Source organism: Ooceraea biroi, chromosome 3 (genome assembly GCF_003672135.1).
Source record: "Ooceraea biroi isolate clonal line C1 chromosome 3, Obir_v5.4, whole genome shotgun sequence".
Taxonomy (NCBI): Eukaryota; Metazoa; Arthropoda; class Insecta; order Hymenoptera; family Formicidae; genus Ooceraea; species Ooceraea biroi.
Window position 1 is genome coordinate 2,070,333 of NC_039508.1, and position 27,631 is coordinate 2,097,963.

Sequence of the window (27,631 nt, forward strand, 5' to 3'; positions counted from 1 at the left end):
GCATCGCCGTATATTTGTCAAAATGGCTGTCCTCTGAAATGTCTCTCAGATCTCTGGGTCGTCGCAGAAAATGTCATAAATAAATTCAAAATCATATAAATAAACGAGTAAATAACATGTCGTTTCCAAGACACGTTGCACGTGTAATTTTTATGCAGCTTTATATCTTAAAATATACATGTATGATTTATTATTGACGTTGGAAGCGTATACAGTGTTAGTGTCGATACAGAAGGGAAAGTCTCGCATATTCGATAATAAATTAAGATTGCGATGATAATACAATATTAATAATAATAAATGAACACACATCACATATCGGAAGATGTAATAGCACAATATTCCCCTAGAATAAGAATACGCTCCGACATCGCTTCCGCGTCGATACCTCAATAGCCATAATTAATATGACGGGCGTAGCTATGAGAGAAATGAAATCGCGTCGTATGTAATGATCAATGCTACAATAAATAAGAGAATGAATCTATATCGTCAAGTATGTGCGAACATCTCGATAGGACTATATACTCGATACGTGACTGGCGGCTCTTTCTCCATTTAAGAAAAGGGGGCGGCAATATTTTCAAGCCCGCGACAATTTCTCGTCAATTCTCACGCACGATATCCATTTGCGAATCACAATTCCGTCGCGCGAATCACCCGTGCGAGAAAGAATCGACAATCGCGGCAGTATTATCGTAGAAATAGCAGTAACAAGTTACGATAACAATCCGGACTGCGACTGGCAAGATGCTCGTTTCTCTCTCTCTCGAACCTGTTTTTCTTCATTCACATTACAAGATTCAAATTACAGAACTTCCCATCGCACCGCGCTTGTCTGGATGGTGTCTAAAATGATACGCTCAGATAGGGCGACTACTCGATCGATCAGCGAATTTGCAGCTGGCTTGTCGAGCGAATAAATACTTAGAGACGAATGAATGTATAGTATAATCGTCGTTTCTCGAATTCCTAGAAGTTACGAATGAAATGATCTCGGTTCGGTTGATTATTTTCTTTCTTTTTACATTTTCCTTTCCAGATTTAGTAGAGATAATTTTTCGGCTCCTCTGTCGGTTGACCACATACTCCGTGATACTTTTTCGTGACGAGACTCCTGCTGCGGCAGTTCTCGATTTCTAGGAAGCACTCGTTGCTGTACGTCATGCCGTCGGTGCCGCAAACGGGGTCGTAATAAGGCGGGCAGATCTTCTGACAGCCGCGAAACAAGAAACCCTGGACGCATCTCTTCATAGGCACCACGTACACGTGTTTCCTGCAACGGAAATGCACGATCTCGACATTTCAGATTGAGATTTGAGGTTTATTGGTAGAAGTTACGGTTGAATTATTCTCTAAAATTGCTTTGTTCACCGGTGCCGGCGATGTATTCGATGAACGCGCGTTAGAAGCGGGCATATTAGAAAGCGGTCGAAAAAAGAAAATGATTTCTTTGGGAAAATGGGTCGCGGTGAGGCACCGATAATCTCTACTTTCGAGATTGCGCGCGGTTCATGTTCAATTACGCGCGCGCACTCACAAAGTAGGATACTTTCCTCTCGCGTATTTGAATAGCGGCCTCGGAAGCATCCTGCTGGTATGCGGCCGATATAAGTAGTTTATTATTTCCGTAAAGAAGATATGATGAAACGGCTTTCCGACTGAATCGCGCACGTTCATCGGACACGCGCGCAATGCCGACTCGGATTAACCGTTTCTCGGGGAGCAGTTTCCTAGGCGATTTTTTGGTTTCTTTTCCGCGGATGTGTTCCAGCGCGCGATCGGGCGTAATGAAAGTCTATGAAAGTATTATGCCCGGAAAAATGCGATCGCGGTCAACGCAATTACTTGCATACGCGACACGAAACGCGCCGCAAACTTTTCTCAAATAAACCAATTTCATCTAAGCTTGTTAGTAACAAGTTCATTTATTACTAACGAATGTAATGTAATTAATTAGCTTAATAACTGGAGAAATCGAATCCTGGATCATGTTCCTTCCTTGCCGCGTTTATTATCTCGGAGGATTTTTGAGAGTCAGTCAGGGGTTAATTTATTAAAAGTGCCTCGCTGATTGCATACTCGTCGAACAAAAGCACCATGCCCCACTGAAACACGCGAACATAATGCTTCGCGGTCAGGCGGCTTACCCGCAATTGTCCCTCTTCATCTCGCACTCGTTGCGATAGAGCTTGTTGTCGGAGCCGCAAACAAACTGACGCTCCCCGCTGCAGATCTGGTTACAGAGTGCGGTGGTGCGACAATGTTGTGCCGGAACTTGAACTACCCTCTGGCCGCAAGTCTCACGCTGCAGATGGCAGAGAGACCTAAAATGCATACGAGTGCATACATAAAGTATCCGCAAACATTCAAGTTGGAACGATCCGATCACTAGCTCTCCGATCGAGCACTCTTGATTACTACACGCTGCGTTCAGCTCGAATCACCCCTAATCCTCAAACAATTCTCCACTTCGAACACTCTGTTCGAGCGTTTGATTTTTGCTAATTAGGATGCGTTCGATATGGCCAGAAATATTTTTATCCGAGTCTCGTCGCGAATAACGCTCGGTTAGGTGTAAACATCTCGAATGGACCTTACATGCTCACCGACGAAAACATGTAAAATTTAGAGTGATTAATGACATCATTTTGCTCGAGACATTGCTGAATCAGGGACCAGAATAGAAAAACAAGTTTGAGAAACGGTCCCAAAATCCCAAATGTCTCTTAACAAATGACCGTCCGAGTGCACCTTCGGGCGACTCGGGAGATCCGGGAATCCAAATAACACTCTTAATCACCGATAAACGTTGCCGTCGCTTCCACAAACTGGTTCCTCGGGAACTTCGGTGCAATCTTCGGGGCAGTGTTCGATCTCCTTCAAGGTCGTGCATTCACCAACGTGGGCCAATTGGATGCCCTTTCTGAAACGTGTCGAAGAAGAAGGTCAGCTTGCTGTTCAAAGTACAAAATCCAAAGAGTTACGATCGACGTGCATGCTTCTAAGATTGGCATCAATTTGAAATCGTACGGTGTGGATGTTTTAAAGGTTCATCAGTATTCTCTTAGTAAAATAAGCATAACTTACAAGCAAGCAGCTACATTTAGGTGGCATTGGTTTGAATAGGTATTCGCATCGCTACCGCAAACCGGATCCACTTCGCTTCCGCACCTCTGCTGTTGCTTCATACATTTAGTTAGCCGGGATCGACACTTCTCGAAGTCCACTACCGTTATCTTTCGTCTTGCATGCCTGTTAATTAATCTTTGCTAAAGATTCGTGACCGGCCGTCGATTACTCGTGAGGCGTACGCGCCGCGCGCGTGATTTCGTCTATTCTATTTGTAACATTGCGCAACGAAAATCAAATAGCTGCTACTTATAAATTAGTGACGATGATAAACGCTTACCCACAGTTTAGCATTTGCATCTCACACTCGTTCCTATATATATTCGTGTCCGATCCGCAAACCGATATTTCCGGCTCGTTTTTGCAGTCCAAGGGACACGCGTTGCTTCCGGATGTTCGTTCGCGGGATACGCAGAACGACATCGGCACTTCGAACACGTGTTTGCTAAAGAATACAGTCTGATAAATATCGCTGGAGCTCGATGAAATTGTTGGAATTGATGGGATTGAGTTAATAAAACCGCGAAAAGAAATAGCACAAGAGGAATATAGGTAGATGGAAACGTAAAATTCATCGAGCAGCAGTTATTTCAAAGAGAATATCTCGATATCGAGAAACGTTAAGTCGCGTGACTCTCTCGAGAGCGTATTTCGCATTCTAATAAATCGCATGTGATATTCAGGCAAAAATCCCGGTGAAAAGAAACGAGGGACGATTAGCGTGATTGAGAGGCAAACGAGGCAACTCGAGTGTTCTTCAAGCTGCGCGCGGTATAACGAGGAGCACACGGGGAAGCGATTTATGAGTGATTAAGTGCGTGGACAGGCATCGAGGGGAAAGGGGAACGCGGTAGGGCTACGAGAATCCGAGATTTTTGCCAGAAGGGTCCCGCGGAGACGATTCCGGTCGTACGTTCGCTTACCCGCAGTTCTTCGCTCGCATTTTGCAGGTGTTTGAGTATAAAATGCCATCGCTACCGCAGGCGGGCTTGGCACCACGCCAGCACGATTCACGACAGTGTCTTGTGGTCTGGCAGTGTTTCTTATTCGTACGCACGACGCCTTGTCTGCGAACGAGGAAAAAGTCAAAATCGTTTTGCGGCTAGGCTTAGTTTTATGTTAGACTTGGCGAATAAACTTTCCTTGCCACAGAATAATACATGTTACGTAGTTGTTTTATTGTATGCTTCACGGGGAGAGGCGACTGTAATAAAAATAACGACTGCAGCGAGAGTACTTTTCCTGTGAATCCTTCAAAGCAGAAGAAAATAGCTAACATATTGGGTCATTAAGTATGAAACTTTACAAATAGAACATAAACTTTTGCATTTTTTGGCACATGGACATGATTTATTTTCAATCGAAGTATGCGCCCATGTTATCTACACACTTCTGCCATTTTAGTGGTAGTTGGTCTATGCCTCTACTATAGAAGCCAGGAGTACGGGAATCGATGAAGTCGCGGAAGGCTGTTTCGACTGCCTGTTGAGAATTGAAGAATTTTCCCACCAACAAGTTGTCCAAATTCCGGAAGAAGTGATAGTCGGTAGGTGATAGATCTGGTGAATATGGTGGATGACGGAGAGTTTCCAATTCCAACTCCCGTAGCTTTGCCACGGTCAGTCGTGCAGTGTGCGGTCGAGCATTATCATGCAACAGGATTGGCATTGACCGATTGACCAATTTCGGTTGTTTAATAGCAAGTTGTTGCATCATTTCGTCCAGTTGCTTGCAATATACTTCAGCCGTTATCGATGTACCAGGTTTCATAAAGTTGTAGTAGATAACACCTGACCTGGACCACCAAACAGTCACCATAAGCTTCTTCTGTGTAACGTTGGGTTTCGCGTGATGTCTCGGTGGTTCATCAGCGTTCAACCACTGATGTGAGCGTTTACGATTGTCGTAGAGTATCCACTTTTCATCGCAGGTCACAATTCGATTCAAAAAAGATTCATTTTTGTGACGGGAAAGCAAAGAAGGGGAAGCCTCTAGACGTTGCGCCTGCTGCGCATCGGTCAATTCGTGCGGGACCCATTTGTCCAACTTCTTTATCTTACCAATTGCAGCTAAATGAACCAATATGGTGGGTATGAAAACATTGAATATCGATGCCAATTCACGTGTACTTTGAGATGGATCGGACTCTACTACGGCTCTCAAGTGATCATTATCCACCTTCGTCTTTGGTCTTCCACGTGGCTCATTAGCGAGGCTGAAATCTCCATCTCTGAAGTTTTTGAACCAATTGCCCACCGTTGCTTTAGTAGTTGAACCTTCACCAAATACAGCGTTGATATTACGAGCTGTCTCCGACACTGTGGTTCCACGGCGGAACTCATATTCATAAATCACACGAATTTTGAACTTTTCCATAGTTCTATAAAAAAGAATCCACCAATAAAACTAATGAAGATATTTGAACAAACAAATATGACATTTGAAGAGCGAACATACATCTATCACACTAACCTAACCTGATACTGACGTCTGGCGCCAAATTTGAGATAACAAATGTTAAAGATGGCGCTTTTACATTTGTAAAGTTTCATACTTAATGACCCAATATAAAACAAATATTCATTGACCTTTCGCGCGGAGAAGTACCCCACCTCGAGCTACGTCGGAATACGCGGTGAAATTGAAAGGCAATTTTGTGATACCTGAAATTCGCGCGATCTTCGTGGTTAATCGTGATCACCGAGTCGCAATTGCTTTTGGCCTTTGCACTTACCCGCAAGTGAGCAGCTTCATCTGACACGTAGACTTGTAGACGTTTCCGTCGCTTCCGCAAACCGGTCCGTCGAGCGGCGCAAAGTCGCACGAGACCGGGCAGTTCTCCCTGTGGGCCGAAATATTGTTGCATGGTCCAAGATGAGACAGCTCGATCCCGACCCGGCAGATCTCCACCCTGAGCATGCACTTGTTCAAGTAGGTACGCCCATCGGTGCCGCATACCGGATCCTGATCACCCGGGCAGCGATGCTCGCACTTACTACCGGATGACCTCAGGCAAGCCGTCTTCTCCGTGGCCACGGTAACACCTAAATGAGCGCACGACGGCGAAATAATGAGATACGTGGATAGATTCGCGCGGTCATCGAGCGAAACGAGATCCTCCGTACGACCTCGTTGGCCGTGCAACGAACAGATCGCCCGGCACTTTAACGTGCAAATAGTTCGTTTCGAGGCTCTAGGAAATCGCGATTCGCCTTTTGCCGGTACCGGTACCATTTATCCTAACCGTCTATTTTACGAATGAACGGATCCTCGTTACCATATCGCGGGCAAGAGGGGGGATACGACGGAAATCTCTTCATCGTGCCCGTCCGCGTTACGGAGCGCACACGATTAAGTGGAAATGCATCGCGTAAGTACGACGAGCGAAGATCGCGTTATTTCCGCGATTGTAATTGAAGCGCGTCCGCTGCGGTGGTTATAATATAATGCTTCTCGATAAACCGCTGCTAATGGGCTTACGCGCTATTCTTACGGTCAGTTAATATAACCAAACGGGATAACGCGAAACCATACGAGGCACCATGATGTACGTACACGACGAACGTCTCGGAAGAAGGAAACTGTAATCTCGCAGTGCGCGAACCGGAGCGTATATATATATATACGCGGCGTACTGTAATAACTATTATAATTAAAAGCGCCTTACCCTTTCCACACATCTTCTTCCGCATTTCACACTGCGACGCGTATATGACACCATCGCTGCCACAAACGGGTTCGCCGCTCGGTGGACATATCCTGGGACATGCACCGGATACATAATCTGCGTGGAAAAAAGTGCCAACGTTAATAGACGTCAATAACAAACGCTATATCATACCGAGAGATGCAGTATCACCGCGAATAATCTCGCGGAATGCGTAGGTACGAGGTTTTAACAGCTAGATATCGTTCTTACTTGCTTAATAGATGGGCTGTACCGGATACGTCCGAGTACTGTTAGAAAAGCGAAATTTAAGCGTCAACGGTACTCCCGTCAATAGAAAAAAAAAGATAAGTGTAATAATATTTACTGTTAGGCACTTGGTTTTGTTATGCGCCATCAAGGTAACACATAGCCCGCGTATTAAGAGGGCCTATTATTATAATGCCGTAATTATAATAATAATGCTTTCAAGCATATATGTAACGCGGTCGGGGCACAGGGAGGAAGTAAAGTCAATAGCAAAAAATAAATACCTGCCTAAGTGGAGGAAGTGAGTAAGCATCGTTCGACCATGATACCATGAATATAATCAAGTTATCTCTCACTGCGGGATCTTCTGACGAAACGATCGCTCGAATATCCAGGATATTGCAGCCCATTGAACATGGGAGGTTTATTAAATCATTGAATGCGGGAGCGGACGAAGACGGGCGCTCGCGTGTATCGCGGAAACGTTTAGCGATAGATCCGATAAGATCGGGCTGACGCGATCGGCGAGCTAATCACGACGCGAAGCTTATGGAATACATCACACGGGAGATACATTCGACGTGCGCGTTCTTACACGATTATTAAACAATTCCGCGGGGAATGTTCATCGCGGAGATTCCTGCACGATGGTCGCCCGATGCTTTACAGCCAAATGTCACGGGGCCGAGATAGTCGTACGGTTGCAAAAGCGCTCAGGTCACACGGAAACGTCGAAAGCCGGGATATTACCGCGCGGACGCGGGCTTTTACGAGAAGCTGAGGCTGCTGCTACATCGTTGGTACATCGCCTCTCCTGGCATTATAGTACGCGCGGAGGATGCGAGGCAGTATATTAAATCGTTAACGGGGCATTCTGCATGGACAGAAATACGCACGCAGGCCGTATCGAGGTGATATTTAAGGCCGCGCGCGGGAGAGAAACGGTAAGACGGCGGAGGGTAAGATGTAATGTAATTCCCCGACGAGGTTCCTCTCGTCGTCGCGAGCAAATTCTCTGTCGAAACCTTAATTACTTCCGGTTGACCGTCCGAGGCAGATATCTGCCGCGTATGCAGGTCCGCCGCGCGTTGCTGGTCTCGGTCCAGCGCTCGTCGGGTCAACAGCACATGGGATTTACGGCGCTCGTTCCATACCGGATCGCATAATATATAACAAATTATAAAATCGACCTGTACAGTTAAGGATGTACCGAGTCCGAGGGCGCGGTTGCCCCATCCGTTTCGTTTCACTATCGGGGAAACGCATCGAACCGCATTTTATTAGGCGTTACGAGTCTCCCCGATATCGAGTCCGTACAACCAATTGATACGTTATTTATTAATCTCGTGAGTTGCACCGTAATTAGCAACTGGTAGATCGTGAATCTGGTCGGTTTCTGGCTCGCGCGTTTCCGCCTAAAAAGATATCGAGGCACAAAAATTAGCGTCTTTACGCCGCGCGCTGCTCCGCTGCCTTCCTATTTTCGGTTGCTTTCGGTCAAGCGTGCATTGCATGACGATCGATCGAAATTCCTCGCGTTTTGTGGGCAATCGGGACACACGCATGTACCACACGGACGTTAAAGTAGGTTTCTGAGAAACTGCAAAATCGCACGTTGATTACGATTTATCGATCCGCCGGGGCCGCATGATGTCTCGTGCCACTGTGTATATCAGCGTGCTGCGTTGCGATATCTAAATTGAATTCATCGTAACTGTCGAGGGTGGATTCCTGGAGCCACAGGCTCTCAATAGGCTGAAAGTATTACTCACTTACGGCCAATCTTTTGATTGTACGTAGGCAGAATCGATCGCCTCGCGCTGCCCTGTAACCCGCTCTGCCGATCGATCATTCGTCTTTTTAATTGCGCCGCTCGATGCGCTGTGCCTATCCCCCTTCATCATTTCCGCCATATAACGCGGGACAGAATTTAATAATTAAAAAGGAGCAGATTTTCATCGAGAGATATTTTGTACGCGTACAATGAACTTTGAAACGACGTTGCGTGCTTCTTGTGTACGTTTACGGTAATTGCTCTCGGCGCGCTAATTATTTTGATCAGCAGAAATAACTCACGAGCATTTCTCGATATATTTATCCTTCGTGAAATAATTATTAAAAATAATCAATTGTGCTCTCCGCTAGCGGTGACGGCAATCGAACACTTTAAATTTCAACGTTTCATTATTCACGTCCCGCAAATTATGAAATTATCTCGCATACCAAATTGATACTTTAATTGATTGCCGTAGCGGTCCTCCTTTACACATAATACGATTCCTGTACATCGCACATACGAACTGAAAAATGGGTCAACGGGCAGTGGCCATTTCAATGAATTAGCATGTTGTTTCATAAAACACTCGTCTCGATGGGATAATTGATGATTTCGGTGTGTTAATCGACCCGGCGTGAATCAATGCCGTGAGAATACCGAACTGTTATTATTTCCCACACGGCACATCTCGATAAAATATGTAGACCAGCGTGTAAACCAGCGGCATGTAAATAAGAAACGTAACGGAAAGTTGTTACATAGTGGTCGCATAGTAGCCTCGTGGACGTTCCGTTAAATCGTATTTGAGGTAGACGACATGATCTCTTCACGTCGAAAGATCTGATCTGACGGTTCGTGCGGCTGGACGAGTGGTCACCCGTCCCTTCTTGCCGACGTGATTAAATGAATCAATTATGCCAATAAGCAGACCGGCGCGGTCTGGATAAGCGACGATCGGCGATTGGCGAACAATGCAGATCGAATTATACGAGCGTAGAAAGTACGGGTCGCGCGCGCGCGTGCATGCGCGCGATGCGATGCACAATGAATGCGCCCGGGTAGGAAAGGAAAGAGAAGGTGGACGAGAAGATGAGGGGAGGAGGGGAGACGCGAGAGGGAGAGGTACATGCGGGTCGGTGAACCGCGGCAAGGATGCATCGGCGACCGGGTTGATGCTGCTCTGCGGATTTTCGTCCTCGAAACGGGAGTCCGAGGACTGGACGAACGCGACGGAGTCGCGAGCGCTCGCCGAGATCGATAACGACTGAAATAAAGATCGGTTTAACGAACCGGAACGATTTTATATATACAAATGTACGCGCCGCGGCGAGTACATAAAACGATTAATGCCGAGTGTCGCCTTTTGTTCCTCTTGCCCTCGCTGAGCTATTCTCGGCGAGGAGAAGAGCGGCGGATCAGCTGGCCGGATGCTGCGCCGCTCTCTCGAGCGGATTCGAGATGGCTCGGCGCAGAGCTTTTAATCGATTTCACTGGCGAGTACCGGGTTACTTTTCACCGCCGTCCTCTCTCTCGGTCCGCGACCATTTGTTTTTTTTTTCTTTTTCACGTGAATCTCCCCTTTTCACTTCCAGCGACGCGGGTTCGATTCCGCGATCGGTGGGGTCGGGGAAAATCGGTCGCCTCGCGCTCGCGTGATGGATGGACCTCGTCGGTGCTCGTCGCGCGTCGTGAAAACCAGAAATGGAAGTGAAACCAGGCAAGACGAACAAGCTCACCACGCCGGCCGGTAATTGATGGCAGAACGATCGCGCATATTACGCGGCTGCAGGTTCGCGCGCAGTACGCGGCTACGTGCGCGCCTACTACGCGCTCGAGTATGCGCATACATGAATCGGGCTCGTGCCGGAGTTATGTAGTACGTTAGCTTCCTCTCGCGATTCCTCCTCGAGAATCCCTCGGCATGAAGGCTCGTTAGGATGTGTGACAAATTAGAGGAGGCACTTGTCGTGCCCTCGGCGATCGATCGGTCTCTTAAATAGATTTTAGCACTTTTAACGGCACAATTAGGTGGGTCTCGTCGTGCGTCCTCCTCCAACGAAGCTACCTCGACGAGTTAGGCCTGTCATCCTTCCGATGACAATACGCATCTCGGTCAAAATTCTACTACTCGTCAAGTCAACTGTAGACAATGCTAATTCTTAAAGTGCGTTAGCATGCAATTTCTGTCCCGCGATGCGGCGCGAGAAAGTCTCCTTTGGTGGAGAGAAGAACGCTCCTTGTGATCACTTTACACGCGCGAGAGGTAAAATCGGCACGGTCAAAGCATAAATTATTCGATCGTTCGGCGCGATCGTCGAATGCGATAGGAGACGCTGATACGTACAAGCTTTTTCCGTACTGTTACATTGATCGATGATGTCGTTGTTCGAATGGCGAAGCGCAAGCATCTGCAACGCGCTCATAAATCCGTCTAGATCGATTACGCGACCAGACTTGACGTTTTCTTACGTTTCCTGCACTTTTACATATGTATCTACGTGAAACAGATATCAGAACGAGTTATATTTCACAGACTCTTCGAGTTAATATACAGAAATGAGATATCTGTGCCAATTATACGCGAAGCTCCAGCATCTTACACAACTGTTTCATTCAACGATTTCGTTTATAGAGTCTCGATAGAGCGATCTTGGTGAGTAAATCGATGATCACGCGATGATTCGACGATACGCACGCCGATGCGCATTCTCGTGATAGTATATCAGTCATTAAAACCGGTTTGCAGCAACACCAGTTACGATAACGCGCGCGAATGCGATCGTATAAATTCGCGTGAAAAGCATGCAAACGGCAGTTTCTGGTAAACGTAGGCATTATATTGTTTCGCGATAAGCAGCTGTCTCGAATGTCGTATCAGATCTCAGCAATGTACGTTCAGATCCGATTATGTGCTTAAGAAATATCATCATTTTATCAGCACATAAGCCGAGGGGGATTCGAAATTCCTTTCTGCTCTACAGTGTAACAAGATCAAGCCGATTGCTTGCCTCGTTCAGATTATTTTTCTTTGATTCCTCAGTTTACGCATCCTTGTTTCACTGTTTTAATTATTTACAGCCACTTTAGATGCGAAGCCTTATACGAAGCGCATCTTGCAAATTATAGACTTGCCCCAAGCCCGCTTCGTACCATTCAATTATCATGACTTAATAATGCTCCTTGATTCATGCACTCTCATCCATCGTTGAACTGGAACTTTTGTATCCTCTGGTTTCGTCAGTAATAAAACTGCTCGCATTTCGCGTTGACGTCTACAATTGATCCTCGGATCAGCTTGAAATCGCATCGTCGTACTTCCGGTCACGATGTGTCTTGGCGTAATTACGCGCTCGCGAGACGCTATCGTCAATAACGTCCGTTCCACGTGAGGGCACCCCGTAAATCATTTGCAGTCGATAGCGTCAAAATCACGGGAGTTCATACTCTGCTCGAGCGATCGGTCAGTTCCATGCTCGGAACACATTGCCTCGGCTGATCATCCCGGTCCGGCCCGGCGCTGCCGCGCTCTTTATCGCCGCGAAACGATCTCGTCTTCCTCATAGCATTGTCCCGTAACACGTCCGTACAGTCAGTGCTGCATTAACGAGGCCTCGCCTCGTCTCGTCTCTCCGCACGGGGAACGATGTATGTAATTACAAACGAAATTGTCTTACCTCGCTTTTCACGAGCTGAGCAATCTCATGTAACCTTCTAGTATTTGTTATTTTGCCGTTCATTACCGCGTGCTTGTACGTATTGAGGATATTGCTCCGATACCAGATACCAGCGGATTAATTATTAAGGCAACGGCGAGTCGTAGACCGTTATATCGCGGGATGACAATGCGATTCGAAGCCAAAAGAAATGCCGCGGCTACCCGGCCTCGGGAGAATTTTCAGGGTGGAGACCAGAGGTCGCAGACACACACCGATCGACGGCGGTACCGGTTCGCCGTGATCTGTTATAACTGTATACGAGCTGGTTCGTATTTCAACACGTGACAAAAAACTAATTAAATCGCGGGATACGGCCGGCTGGACACTCGCGCGCGAGGATAAAGCTGGATGCTCGACTCGATCTATTTCTCGCGATGGTATTCTCTGTATCTCTATGCTGCACAATGTCGAGAAAGGGTATCGTGCGCGAGCACGCGCCAAATAAAAGACACGACAAACAAACCCGAGCGGCATTCGCGCGGAAAGAAAATTATTCACCGCTAAGCACAATTAACTCGCAACAGATTGGATATCGCACCCGGATCGAGAGAGAGAGAGACGGAAATCATTTGCATACGTCGATCGAAAAATCAGTTCATCCGGACTAAACGAGCAAGCAATAACCAGTCGATGTTCGCGAATGTTAAACGATGAGTCGCGTGTGTTGCATGTATCAATCTTGCTTCGATCGGACGTGTGAAACGGTTGTATTGACATTTTTATTTCAAGAAAAAACATTACGGCGCAAAGATGCTATTCACGCTGACAGGTAGTTTCGCGACTCGTTAATTGCCGTCCGCGTCTGAAATAAAACGTTACTCAACTAACGTTAAATCCGTGTTGTTCTTGCCAATTACATCCGATATTCACGCCTTGTCGTGCGCTAAACGCGACCTGACCGGTATTCTCAAAGAGATCCTGAATTCCAGGGAAACAGATGTGTCGGAGTATCGCGTGGAATTCGTTACTGCTTCATACCCGAACAGGAACTTTAGAATGCTAATTTACTGCTCTCAACGTGCCGGACTCTACGTGTAATTTATTTACGGCAGGTTTCAGCATGCAGTGATGAGTAAAAAAGAAGAATCGCGCGCGTTGCACCGTCAGTATTTCCGGTAAACGACCTCCGATTCGAGTGAAACTCGACTACTTCAACCTCCGCTAGAGAATCTCGATTAGGTTCGCGTCGCCGTATAAAATCGACAGCGGCGGTTTGATTCGACGATTAAAACGATGAAAAGACTGGCAGTCGCGGGTCGTTTGCATAATAAATACACTGGAAAGAGAGAAAGGGCCGCTAATTACGCTGCATGATAGCCGAACGACCCCCTTTCATGCCACACGCGTGCACTCTCGAGAGTCGCTCTCGTCCCACTTAAGGGGGGAGCCTGCTTTAGAACGCTGAAAATAAGGTATATTTTACGAATTGTTTTTGGAGAAACTATACAGCGGATCGTTATAAAACTTTGATGCATTTATTAGTACATGTTTAAAGATAAAAAAATTATTTTTTGATTTGAATATATCGCTTGTAGAGGTCGTCCTGGAGAAATCTTAGTGCAGCCGCGTCGCCGGCGTTGCAAATTGGTGAGCATTCTCCTGCCTCCAAATTTCGTCTAAACTGAAAAATTGAAATATGTTCTCGTTATTTACGAATTCCCATCGTCGATGAACCAAAGAGAGAAGAAAAAAGTTGAAAAGTGCCAAAATGGTGGAGCTTAGAACACAAAAGTACGATTTTTAGGCAAAGTTTTTGAACTTTTTCATGCAAAAGTAATTGTTTAACTTAATGTTTTTATGAATATTAAAGGTTCATCGACGATGGGAATTCATAAATAACGAGAAAATATTTCAATTTTTCAGTTTGGATGAAATTTGGAGGCAGGAGAATGCTCACGAATTTACAATGCCGGCTGCACTAAGATGCCTCCAGGACGACCTCTACAGGCGATATATTCAAATAAAAAAATAATTTTTTTTATCTTTAAACATGTACTAATAAATGCATCAAAGTTTTATAATGATCCGATGTATAGTTTCTCCAAAAAAATTCGTAAAATTATACCTTATTTTCAACGTTCTAAAGCAGGTTCCCCCCTTAACGCTTTTAAACCCCAACTGTATCCGATAACCCTGTATTGCAAGGGGCGCACGTAGGTCTGCGTAATCCGCGTGACTCGGAGCGCAAGAATGGCACCGGTATGTGTGCCGTCGTCGATCGTGATGCTGTGGCACGACAGGAGCGCGAGAGCCGCCGCCGAGTCTCGATTTAAATGGATCGAGTCGTAAGTGGAGTACTGGGGCGAAAAACTGCCTCCCCGGATCGGCTCGCACTCGGCGATCTTCCAACACGTGCGTGCGTGCGTACGCGTGTGCGTGCACACAGGCGACTCTCCGATCCGTTAGAAACCGTCGATCGACGCCGACGTCGCCACGACGATGAGGAAGGTGCGTGCAGCCGTCGCGCTACTTCCTTCTCCGTCCGTGGGCAGCAGCGACCGCTCGTCTGCTTTTTTCTTCTCGGCGTGAAAATTGCGGCGTGCACGTTGGCGCGTTTTTCCGCACGCGACCGCCCACGTCGCGAAAACTCGGCGCGACGCGTTCGATTATGTCATCCGATACGCGCATCGCGTCGGTGGTGATGATTTTAATCGACAATCGAATGTACTCCGCTATCGCAAGACTTGGCCAGCTCTCGTGAAACTTCCTGTCGTCTACGATGTACCAATTAGTGCATTCAGGGTTGGATTTGCTTTCTTCAACAAGCTGACAAAAGAGTGCAATGATCCCTTATTTTTATCATCATTCCACTGAAATAAACATGCTCTAAGGATTCAAGCAGGCGAGTGCGTCCGTGGACGATACGCCGTTTGACCGGGTCGATTTTCATGATCCAACTGCACGCATTGATAATGCGATTGACTCCACATAGCTTCCAATGCACTTTCTTCGGCGTCGGAGGGATTATGAGCCTCGGGCGTTTAACACGAAACGGATATATATCTCCGATGGTGTACGGTCGACTGAATTTATCGCTATCTCGCACGAAGGTACAGCTCACGCTGTTACACGGCGAAAGGGCCGCAAGTTTTCGCGGAGGTTCTCTGCGCAACGACTGAGAGAAGGTAATCTCGAGTTACTCCGGAAGTATTCAACGCGGATTAGTTTACCACTGTCGGTGACAGCGGCAAAAATTCGCGTGAACAAAGTGCACGCTGAATCGTGAACCCCGATCGTTCGAGCGTGCATCTGCGAATTTGCCGCGATGAATTATGTTTTCATTCGATCGTGGCGAACGCCGCTTGAAACTATTCTCGTAAATGACACGTCGGCTTCGGCATTCCTCACGAATTTGAATAACGGGAGTACAATGGCGGTAGTCGCACATAACGTTGCCGCGCAAAGGAGTATTGCGACCGGTTCTCGTTCTCTTGCGCGAATTCCTCCGATCTTTCGCTCTACGAATTCTTAACGAGATCGCAATTCCGATCGACGCGAAGGAATCTTGATGAATTTCAGGAAGAAAAAGGAGAAGATACGCACAGCAAGTTGGCTTATACGGTGATTCCATCATGCTACAGGAACAATGAGACCCTAGGAGTATGGAAAATTGTAAAAATTTTGTGGTACAAAACCAATCGTTATGAAACTTGACACAAACTTAGTATGAGGTAAAATATGAAGAAATCTAACTAGAATCGACCGGCTAAATGAGTGGATCCTGGTCAAAAAGCAGAAAATGTGTCCAATGACATTTTATGAAATTCTATGAAGTACACACTCCTCATTCATGTAGTCGACAAAGCTGCAGTATTTGTGAGGAGCCATTCACGAACAATGTTATTTTATTGCCAAAATTAGATTATATAAGTGGTAAATGGCACTGCCGCCACACGATTCATTGGACACATTTTCTGCTTTTTGACCAGGATCCACTCATTTAGCCGGTCGATTTTAGTTAGATTTCTTCATATTTTACCTCATACTAAGTTTGTGTCAAGTTTCATAACGATTGGTTTTGTACCACAAAATTTTTACAATTTTCCATACTCCTTTGCCGCGATTAACTTTGTCAATTAAGACACTGTTATTAGATTGTACATTGCAAATTCGTCAATATGAGATTTTGAAGGAAGAAATTATATTGTCCTCTGCACACTAATGCAATAGATATATTAGCTGTGGATGAAGTCGCGTTACTGAGACATCCAGCAACGAAGAAGCTGTAATCCTTTCTCCGTTTTATCTTCCTGTGAAGACTTATGGAAGGCGGAATTACATCGGAGGTGGTTGCTTCATCTGAGAGCGCTAAGGTGAACATTAGTGATTCCCTCGCGCACACTCTTAAATCACGGATCTAGAGATTGCAATTTGTTATTAATTATAAAACAATAACACTTGGAAATTAGTCATCATTTCTGAACTTGTCATTATTTTGCTCTCAAATCAATTTATTATCGTTCCGGATCGATTATCCCGATATCAAGCGGATCATTAGCGATGCTAACGTCGTACACTCGTAACTCGCGGTTATTGCAGTCTTTGTAAAGAAACGCACGAAATGACATAAACGTCCGGCGAAGTAGTTGAAACGTGAAAATAACCGCCTGTTGCGTTTGTTCTGACGTGAAACATATTCGTACCGTGAAATGTTCCTCGCTGGAGCTCATCATCGCGGGGAACGTTTTCGCTCAAAGCGAGATTTCTCTTAAGCGTCACAGAGGTAATCTCCGGGCGAGATCCGTGTTGAAGACACACGGAAAAGACGCAGTTGCGTGCAGTGGCATAGGTATCGGCTGCGTGTTACCTGCGCGCTTAAAGGAATCCCGTATTAAAAGTAATTAGGGTCGAATGCGAGAGAGGACAGAGACAATACGTATTCAATGAAGGGTCAATGTATCTGGAAGAAAACCCACTTGTTGCGGCTCAATCGAGCGAAATGTGTCGACCGTAACTTATTTGCATGTTTGATACTATAGAGATCGTGCTCTACCAACGATCGGGGCTAATAACAGTCAGCAATAACAGAGTTTAATATAATACAGCTGCTTCCATGCCCGCTTGTTTACTATCCTAACGGCATTTATTTTTTCGAACGCATTGCAATAAATTATGATAATTAGTGAATAATGATATATTAATGAATAATAATAAATGCGAGAGAGAAAGAGCTCTCTTAATGAAATTAGTAGAATTTTTGCAAGATCATTATTGGAATTTTTGTCCGTGAAAGAAATACTTTGAAAAATTATAAACGGTAGTTTAAAAGTTATCGGGAACTGTATAAATGTCGAGGGAGATCGTTTCTGCTCGTCAGCAAGGGGACTCACGATGATGACCTCGGCTGCTAATTAGTAGTCTGCCATTGATTGCTACGAGAGGATGAAACGTCGTCGTTTAGCGCGTTTAATGATTGTTTTCCCGCGCGGAACACATACAGTAACCTCGACCTTTATATCTTCGTTCCCGCTTCGCTGTACTACGTGACTTACAGCAGCGATCTTCAATCATGCGAAGTGACGTTTCATCGATGATCCGGAATGGGAACAAAGCGAAAGTGGTTGATAATTTCATCTTCGCGCGATGCAGCCCCCTTTCAGGGTTTATTAATGGCTTTATCAATTTCAGTTTCAAATCATCTCGCAGAGCGAACGAAGAAAAAGCGCAATTATCTCCTGAACTCATCCCTGATCTTTGTTTTATCAACTACTTGCATGACGGTTATTGCATGCGGATGCAACCCGAGTGAAAGCTTCTATCGTTGCATCTGTAAGAGATAGAGCTAGTCGTGATAGCGATTCAGTATCCTAACCAAGGGGGGAGCACAAAAGTGACCTCGACCTTACCTCCATACCTACTTAAGTCTAGGTCAGGGTTTCCATCGTCTTCCGACGGCAGAAGAACGACCGTGCAGCTTCATTAGCTCGAGGGAACCATCGCGCGGTCGTTCGCGCGAACCACGAGAATCTCTAATGGCTTATTACGCGAGCTCCGTGATTAATCATCCGTTTCTCTTCCTAAGAACCTCCCCGTCAGCTTTCCCATCCGTACGATTTCTCGTACGGCCTGTCGCTTCTGCATTTCTAATAAGCAATCTTGAAATATAATGTTGCGGGGAACATCGCCGGCGTGAACGCCCGCGAATCCTTGCCATAATTGAAACTCTTGCTCACCGTCGTTAAGATTTTCGGCCTCGGGCGCATTACGAACGCGGCTAAGCTACCGGAGCAATTTCAACATTTATTTACCGTCATTAAAATCATTGGCACGCGATTCGTTCAATTGTCACGAGTAAGTTGTCGAGGCGCGTGAAACAAGCATCCGAGGAAATCTGGAGCACGGAGCTACGGAGCCTTTAAGATGCAAATTGCACTCCGAGTTATTTTAAATTGCTATCATTTGAATTGCACGCAAAATGCTACTGTGCGACGCATAAAATATTTGCAGCACGGCGCTGCGTTCAAAAACAAGATCAAATCGCGAACCTCGCTCAAACACACGAAGTAACCTGGCCGTTATTAGCGAAATAATTTACTAATGCAATACTGTTGCCGAGCACTGAATCTTTTGATCTTGATTCATCAAAGCAGATTGCAACAGAAGAACATGCAAATATTTCGGTATGAAAGTTCTCCTGGTACGAAATGTAAATTATTGCAATATCGCGTGTATATTTTGAGTGTTTCACTTGAGATACTCTTTCAAAGCATATTTCAAATTGATAGAAATTTTTTAAAATAATATACGTAGTAAAATGCATAAAAGATAAAACGTAAGAAAATGTAAAATTGAATATTTTAACATTCGACGACTTTATAACTCTTGATTGCTTTCGTCCTTCACTTTGCATCATTCGGAATCAAGTGATATCAACTTGCATTTAAAATTAAAAATATAATTTGTAGTAACGGAGGACGGATAGAAACATTTTATAAAAAACGAAGATTAATAATGAAAATGTCATGTGGCATTGAATACTTAATGATATGACGATTAAAAATAATATATACACGTTCTTCCCTATAATCAAATTAATTATATATTAGTGTCACGACGATATTTGAGATGATATCTTCGAGCACGGCGGATCAACACGTATAATCAATAGTTATCTCAATAACGTATGATAGTTCATTAACATAATACTTACATCTAAAGATCATTAAAACGGTTTTAATTTATATTCTGCCAACTATCGGTTATAACCGATCGAACGTGTTACTCACAATTTTATTACATGTAAATAACTACGTACGCGATATAAAATTGCACAACTATCAATGGGCGCGTTAAGTGCACTCGCTATTACTTGTGAGAAATTACAGTACTGTTCGAAAATCCTATCGGTTGCGAAATCAGCACGAATTCGCGCGTGGATCGTGTCGTGTATTTTTTGCGCGAATGATATATTTGTTTGACAGTCACGAGAACACGTTCACTGGGTCTCCGGGTCAGCAAAGTAAGTCAAGCATCGACGGATAAATCGACCATGGTAACGGTGTCCGAAGCCTAGCCCGTAACGATTGAAAGAGCAATTGTCTGACTTGTTGTCTACTAGCTTGACAACTGTGTTCTACAAGTTAATGACCTAGTCCAAGCTAAGATTAATTGAGAGACGGATGCGATTGTTTTTCAATCTAGTACCTGCTGTAAGATCATTATTGATAAGTCTACCTCTTCGCCACAAAAGCAATGGGAATATTAATCGTCCATTTGATGGATGAAGCTATTCATTTAAATGAATATTTATAAATATATTTTATATTTACGTTAAAAGAAGCGACGATAGACAGTGATATTTTTTCCGCGAAAGCGAAATGGTTTGTTATCTATGTAAATCACGAGATTGATAGAAAAAAGAATTTTTATTCCATTAGTTAATCAAAAATTATCGATAATTTGTTCAATTCATTATCGTATTTGAATAAAACATTAAATGAAGGCTCATCGATCGTGCTCGCGAAACGTTAATGGAGAATGGAGGCTGTAAACGAGATGGAGCGCCGTTTTTATTCGGTTTATTGATGCTCAACGTCACTACAGTTATTGATGATTAATTAAGAAAATGAGGCACACGGAGAACGAGCCGAGAGAAAGAAAGCTATCATAACGGTTAGTACGAATAGCGTAATGCTTTCGATATTTACAACGACCTTATCTCTATAATTATTTTCTCACATACAATAACGATTCAATTATCATGACGGATACAACACGTAAATCATTTCAAATAAATTGGCTGTAATTACATCCATCTTGCCTCTTTCTTTGACTTTCGTCGTTCGCTTCGGGTACTAAATATCATAACATGTACAGAAGTAAACAAGATGTTGAATTCCAGATTGCGGCCAACATCTTGCAAACTTGAGAAATTGATCTTGAATTATGAAACGCTCCACGCGCGAGCATGCTGGACGTGGAATCCGTTTTGTATTTACAACTCAAATCCGATCGCCTTTCACCGGTTGATGGCATTCGGATTTGCATTAACTGCGATAATACAGAAATTTATGTTCGAGAATGCCTCGTCTCTAAAACTGTCCGATCGCATGATCCGCTGCGCGTGTCTCGTAACATGACAGCACAGAAACAGATATCCGTAACTCTTCGAGACGTATTTTCGAGGGATAGTCAGTCGTCGACGCATTCATAATAGTTATTTTTGCCTCTATGCGAAGTAAAAATAAAAATTGACGTCGAACGGGGAACGTGACTGCAATGTCCGTCGTTTAATGAATAATTTACATTTTCTACGAGTTATTCCGCGTGCATAAATGGCGCCGACTCACGACAAGGAAACCGTCTCGATAGCATCTCCAGTGCGTGCTCCCGAGACTCTGATGGCATATAAGTAAACGCCTTTCCACTTAGCATAACATCACATTTGCGAATCTTTACGAGCATTCACTTAATAGTCCTTCCAGCTCTTACTCTTTGCCGGAATTACGACTTTCAGCGCGTCACACGTGATGCGGCCACTCAAACTTACCGAAATGTTAAATAATGTACGTTCGTAAAATATCACATATTGTGGACAATTTCACCCGAGGCAATCAAAATCACTCCTTTCCGAGTCACTCGTCATTTCTCTACCGTGTGACTATTTCTCAGGTTTTAATGCCACGGAAGTAGGCCGTCGAAATATTTTCTGAGCATTTTTGAGTAACGGTAAAAGGCCAGTCGATCACTGAAAAACGAATTAGAGAGGGCCGAGCCTGAGAAAGCATCACGTCCCGATAAAACGACAAAAACGATGTTGTGTAAGAATAATTTGTGACGCGTTGTATTTTTTACAGCGTTGCATTTCAAGATCACGTGTCGTAATAGTTTAACTTATCACCAGAAATAATATGAAAATCTGTTGTAGTTAAACAAAGTAATTTCAGCAAGGTAGCCTCCGAAAAATGTCATTCTCGTTACAAACATTATCACACTGTCGAGAACTAACTAAATGATACTAACATAGTGCTGAACCATTCATTCAGCACTATATGAACAGCTATCTGCTCCGGGCTGAACACTAAGTATATGTCGTCGACCTTAATAATATAAATTATACCTGATTTATTCGATGATTAACTAGATCTTTAATCAAGAGACGCGCGATTGCAAATTATTTAACGGGTATTTCAAGCGCATGAATATGAAACATTCGAATCTGTACGGCGCACAGTGGGCTGAATCCCGATTCTAGCTGGACAAAATTATTTCATGGGCTCTACAAGGGCCAAATGACTAGAATAATACAAAAAAGTAGTAAAAAATATTTTAAGGAAAAAAGTAGATGTCACAGAACTGCATTTTGACTAAAGTTAAAGGTTTTTCATATACTTCTTAAGAAAAATTGGTATAAAATAAATTGGAAAGATAAAATAGATACTAATTGTGAAATTAATTTATTTTATAGTTTAAAATGAACTACCAACCATAACAACCATATCAAACAAAATCTACATTAACTTGGATACTTGGACTTTAAATTGGAGAATTTTTGTTATATCTCAATTTATGGTTCATTATGGTCATTTGTTTTTAAATATGTTAGTAGTTATATCATAATAAAGAAATTGTGAAAATTTGAAATCAATAATAATCACTAAAAAAAAGTTGCGCACTAAAATGTGAAGAATTTTCACTCTTCATGAAACAAAATCACACTCTGTTATATTATAATAGAATGAAGTTACCTTCTTCAATCGGATGTCTTCAATGCTTGAAACTTCTTCTTAAAATATATCAAAACCAGATAAATTAACACTCAAACGAAAATAAACAATCATCTCGCCGATTAGAAATGATATGAAGAAAGGTCACATTAATGCACAGTAAGAGCGTCTCACGCTTTACTAGCATTCGACTGTATTCACAGTAATTTTACATACTATTGTTTGTTATAATAATAAATTGATGGTGGAATTAAATTTACTGAACCCTTAAGAAAAATTTCCTATAGCTGAAAACATTATATTTTCATATTGACTTTTTGACTTTTGTCCAGCTAGAATCGGGATTCAGCCCACTGTGCGGCGGACAAGAAGCTATAAGAGATCTGCAAGTCACTTTTTCTCGTTTCCGTAATACATGCATAATGTCAATAAAGTTGCGTCGTGTAAACAACCGAGAAACCGATTCGATCAGCTTAAATGAACGCAATCGACTGGCAGGAGCCGACGTGGCTTTACGGTATCGAATCCGCCATTAATTAGGAATAATGAGGCGGATACACCGATAAATTTTAGCATTCCTACTTAGCAACGCGAAAATGTTCTGCTGCTGACTACTGTTAAACGATGATACGTGCAATTAGCGATTACGGGACTCTCGCACTGATTGGCACGCTTCCGTCACCCGCTAGTTTTCCGTACTGATCGCAATGCTTATAATTATCGTTCGCATCTGCGAACGCGGCGTTTAAATGTATTCACACTTATCGGGCATCTTTTATAAAGCTGTCACGGCTGATCCCTCTTGCGGAACGTGAAACATGGCAGGTAAAATCGTCTTGTTATCTTCGATGTCGTTTACTACGATTAATAAAGCTGACTTAATAAAAACTAGTTTGCAATTTGCAAAGTGTGTGGCCCTATGTGTGTCCCATGCTCACTCGTTTCTGCTGCTCTCGTGGCTCGAAAGGAACAAGAGATTCTCACATGGAGGACTGATCTCGTTAAGGAATTAAAATCTCATCAGACCCTCCGAAAGAAACGAGTTTATGCGAATAATACGAAAAAAAACGACTTGGGATTAACGAATAATTGTCCAGTCATTTTGACGTTTCGAGCAAGAAAATAATCTTTGGGATATTCCGCGAAGAGAGGTACAAATTATAATTGCATTCTTCAACGGTACTTTATGTAGGGAAATATTGTCGAAACATTGTCGGAAGGGTCGAACACGTTGTTAGAGATTCTCTTTGTACTCATGTATAGAAACTTGTTTACGAGTCGAGTGAAAGGACACCAATCCCGACTGGCCGTTGAATCTTGAGAGTTTCTTGCAAATGTACTTCCGGAAGTAAAAATCCCACGGTCCGCGACAAAGATTTTCGAGCTTCCTTTCAATTTCTCAGCCTCCATAAATCCTGCTTTACTCGCGTCGCGCGTTTCTACGTCGTTTCGTTCGAGCGCAAACACGTGTGCGCGTGATTTATCGTTACTGATAATTTAATGAAATTTGCGACGTCGTGAAATAGGAATCAAGCAACGCGATGATGCGCGAATAGGAAGAAATGGCCTCATTTCGCTGGACCGCGTTTGATGCGATTCGACACTGATTACGTTGCAATTAACTGCCGACTATTAAAATCCCGGTAAATTTCAGTGTTAATTGGGAAATAAACTATCCGTGATGTAGTGACGCTAGTAAAAGTCTATTCGTCGCAATTAATTAATCGGTAATGATCGTAATTTATGCGCATCTTGTGTGCCACGCGTTATTATCGTCGTAGATTTATGTTGAGTTTCACTTCTTGGTCGTCTTGATCTTAAAACTTGCCTGTGAATTGAGACTTGTACAACGGCGGCAGACAATGCTATCTCATGATCTGACGATATGAGAAATAACTGTAATTCATAATTTAAACGATGATTACTATATACACCGCGTACAATTACAAATTATTACTTAATGAAAGCACAATTGCGCGCAAGAGAGAAATTCAGTCAGCGACATAATTTATCAATCGTAAAAAGCATGACTCTCAAAATATACAATTGATATAATTTTGAAACATGAAGCAATCGATACCGAGGATGATCCTTTAATATAATATCAATGTAGCTGAAATTGTACCGTAATACAAAATCTATGGCACATTGAATGTACAAAGTATGAGCAAATGTTTGATTAAACTGCGAATTAAGATAAAACCGATAAAGACACTATATTTCTAATCTATTTATATAATAAGTCACGTGGTCGATCGCACTGGATTATTTAATTACGCTACAGATTGCTGGCGATTGGTTAATGAAAGAATAAATGACGCTCGCTCGGTGAGGCGAGCGGTGAATTATCGACGCAACAACTCGAACGAGGATATTTCCCGACTTGGTAGCGGCTGCAACGGGTACCGGGCGTCATTATAGGCTGCGGATCGGAAGTTCGTTATGACTGAGAGAAGTGAGAGAGGGTTTCACTATCGTTAAGGGCCCCCGTTGAGTCTTGTTACTCGCGGTTTCTCACGCTACGCGGCAAGTAACGCGCCAGAGTCCTTTTGCGCGCAACGCGCGTTCCGTGGATTTCCAGACTCGCTCGTACGAGCAACGAGTTTTAGCCGACGATTAGCATACTTAATTAGGCGCGTCAGCCCCGCTAACTCGTCGTTTTGCGCGTTATATGTGCCCGGTCGAACACCCGAAGCGACCTATACGGAACCCTTTATGCATTCTTGCAGTAGCGTAACCATCGGCCGGAACTCCGACGTATCGCGGAAGACCATGGGAGACCCGTCACGTATTTTCCGGTTGCGTGTTTTGCACCGTCGGAGATAACGCCGCCTCGAAGAAGAAATCGAGACGGTGTCTCGGTCCAGGCTTATCGCGCGCTCGAGAGCAGGCTTTTAACGGTGATACGGATGCAGCAGTTCATAGGCTCCCGGAATTGAGTTAATCTCCGTAAAACTGTTGATTCGGAATGTTTGATTAGATACAAGCGGCACGCGGAAAGGATCGTTTTTACGTGATATGTCTTTACGCTCACATGCATCCTGTTTACGTGCGTAACTCGGGTCAAAGTTCTATAAGCCGATTACGACGCGGGACGTGCGTAAGGAATCGCGCCCCCGAACGACTCTCTTGATCACGGATTGCGTTTTCACGTTCGGCAAATTATCGTCGCGGACACTTGTCGTACAAACCGTCGGAATAAAAAACCCGGGAGAGCCGACATAGTTACGCCACTGAATCACGCAAAAGGGCCATACAGCGAGAGAGAAAGAGGACCGAGATCGGGGCACGGAGGAATCGACTCGTGCACGAGGATGCGAGCGTGCGGGAGATTAAAACGAAAAACGTCTCGTTCTTCTCCCCCCTCCATCGTGGCCCTCTTTTTCCCCTTCCTGAAAGGGCGTCACGTTTGCCCGAGGACGTTAGCCTCCCCGCGGGCTCAATGGGTGCTCCTTTACCGGAGTCGCCACGACGTTCGCCACGACGAATCAGGGAGGGTGCACGGTCGAGATACACGTGCGCACGTGTACGTGAATTTCGGTACGAAGCCCATCACTCGATTTACTTGTTGCTCCTCGCTGGCGCGTAGGAAGAAACGGTGCCTTAATCACAGCGATATTCATGGACCGTGACTTCCGCGTGTCGGGAGTACGCGAACGCGAGATCTGAATTTCACACCTCGACACGTTCCCGCGTAAATAGCTGTTCGGACGCTCCTGTGATTCGTCGAATCCGTTCGTTCCCTTTCTCCTGTTTACCTTGTAACTTTAAGAACAGAGATCAGGAAGGGAGATTGTGCACCTTTATCGTACGTCAAACAGAAATATCCTACCTGATGAATGCGATACGTACAAGCGTGCTTCGCGAGCGTGTCACGCATGTCGTGCAAAGTGTTGAATATTTCAGTATTTGAACTACTTTCAGTATCGATTCGATCCTAATGCTCTGAATGTTATATTCATCGGTCAAGCATTCGTGCAGCAGATCATTAACGCGAGGACTTTACTCTTACGATCGACCTCTCTCCGCGGAGTAACGAATGGATTCGTCTGGTTGCGATTCATGCTGGTTTCGTTCTCTTCTCAATTATCCATCCGTGAAGCGAGTAGATATCAAATTGTCATGGTAACGAGTGCAAAAAGCGATGACAGTGTGGATGGTTGTCCGTTTTTACAAGAATCGCGGTAAAAAATAGAGATTAACATGGAGGGGATGACCGTTATAAAGAAATTACATGAATAATCGCGTCTCTATCATCTTATTATGCCAGAAAAAGAACAGTATACTCAGCGTACAACGTTTCGATACGAAAATAAGACTAGAGAAATTGTTGAGAATATTACGTTATTAAACGTTATTAAACAGACCTGTAATGTAACATTAATACAGCCGAAATGCCTCGGAAATTGATTCATCATGATCATTTGATCGTTAGTACTCGGTCGTTCTTGGACAAGCAAGAAGCGTGCATCTAAAATAACGCGCCGCACTCAGCATCCCGCGGCTTTCGGACATAGTTTCGAGCGTGCATTCTCACTCTCGGTACATCTTCCAAAGCGATACCGACCTTGAAGGCAGCCCAGAAGGACGATCCCGAGGACGAGCGAGAGCTGACGACGCATCCTTCCGTTACCCTGTTCTGGTGTATCACGACGTTGCCGGTGACGACTTTACGAAACGATACCTTCGCGCGGAATCCTTTTACTCCGGCGGACGATTATCTTGTTGCCGGAGGCCCTCGTGACCGAGATGGAGAATGGAGGAGGAAGAAGAGAGAAGAGGAAGAGGAGAAAGACCGAGAGAGGAGACTCGAGGAAGAGGAACGTGCCGAAAGAGTCCGCGAGGCCAGGAGAGGAGGAAGTGCCCTCTTCGACCTCTATCGTCCTTCGAGGTCCACGAACGACTGAGGCGCACGAAGCGACGT

General features: G+C 44.3%; 1 protein-coding gene across 1 annotated transcript; it reads right to left on the minus strand.

Moving 5' to 3' along the window:
- Positions 1-119: 119 nt before the first annotated feature.
- On the minus strand, positions 120-27,631 carry LOC105283196 (agrin). The gene is made up of 9 exons (XM_011345775.2): positions 27,275-27,631; positions 6,800-6,916; positions 5,867-6,176; positions 4,056-4,199; positions 3,413-3,577; positions 3,091-3,255; positions 2,804-2,926; positions 2,151-2,327; positions 120-1,276 (listed from the first exon to the last, which is right to left on the minus strand). Exons 1-9 carry the CDS (start codon positions 27,327-27,329, stop codon positions 1,045-1,047), a joined length of 1,488 nt encoding a protein of 495 aa, XP_011344077.1. The 5' UTR covers positions 27,330-27,631; the 3' UTR covers positions 120-1,044.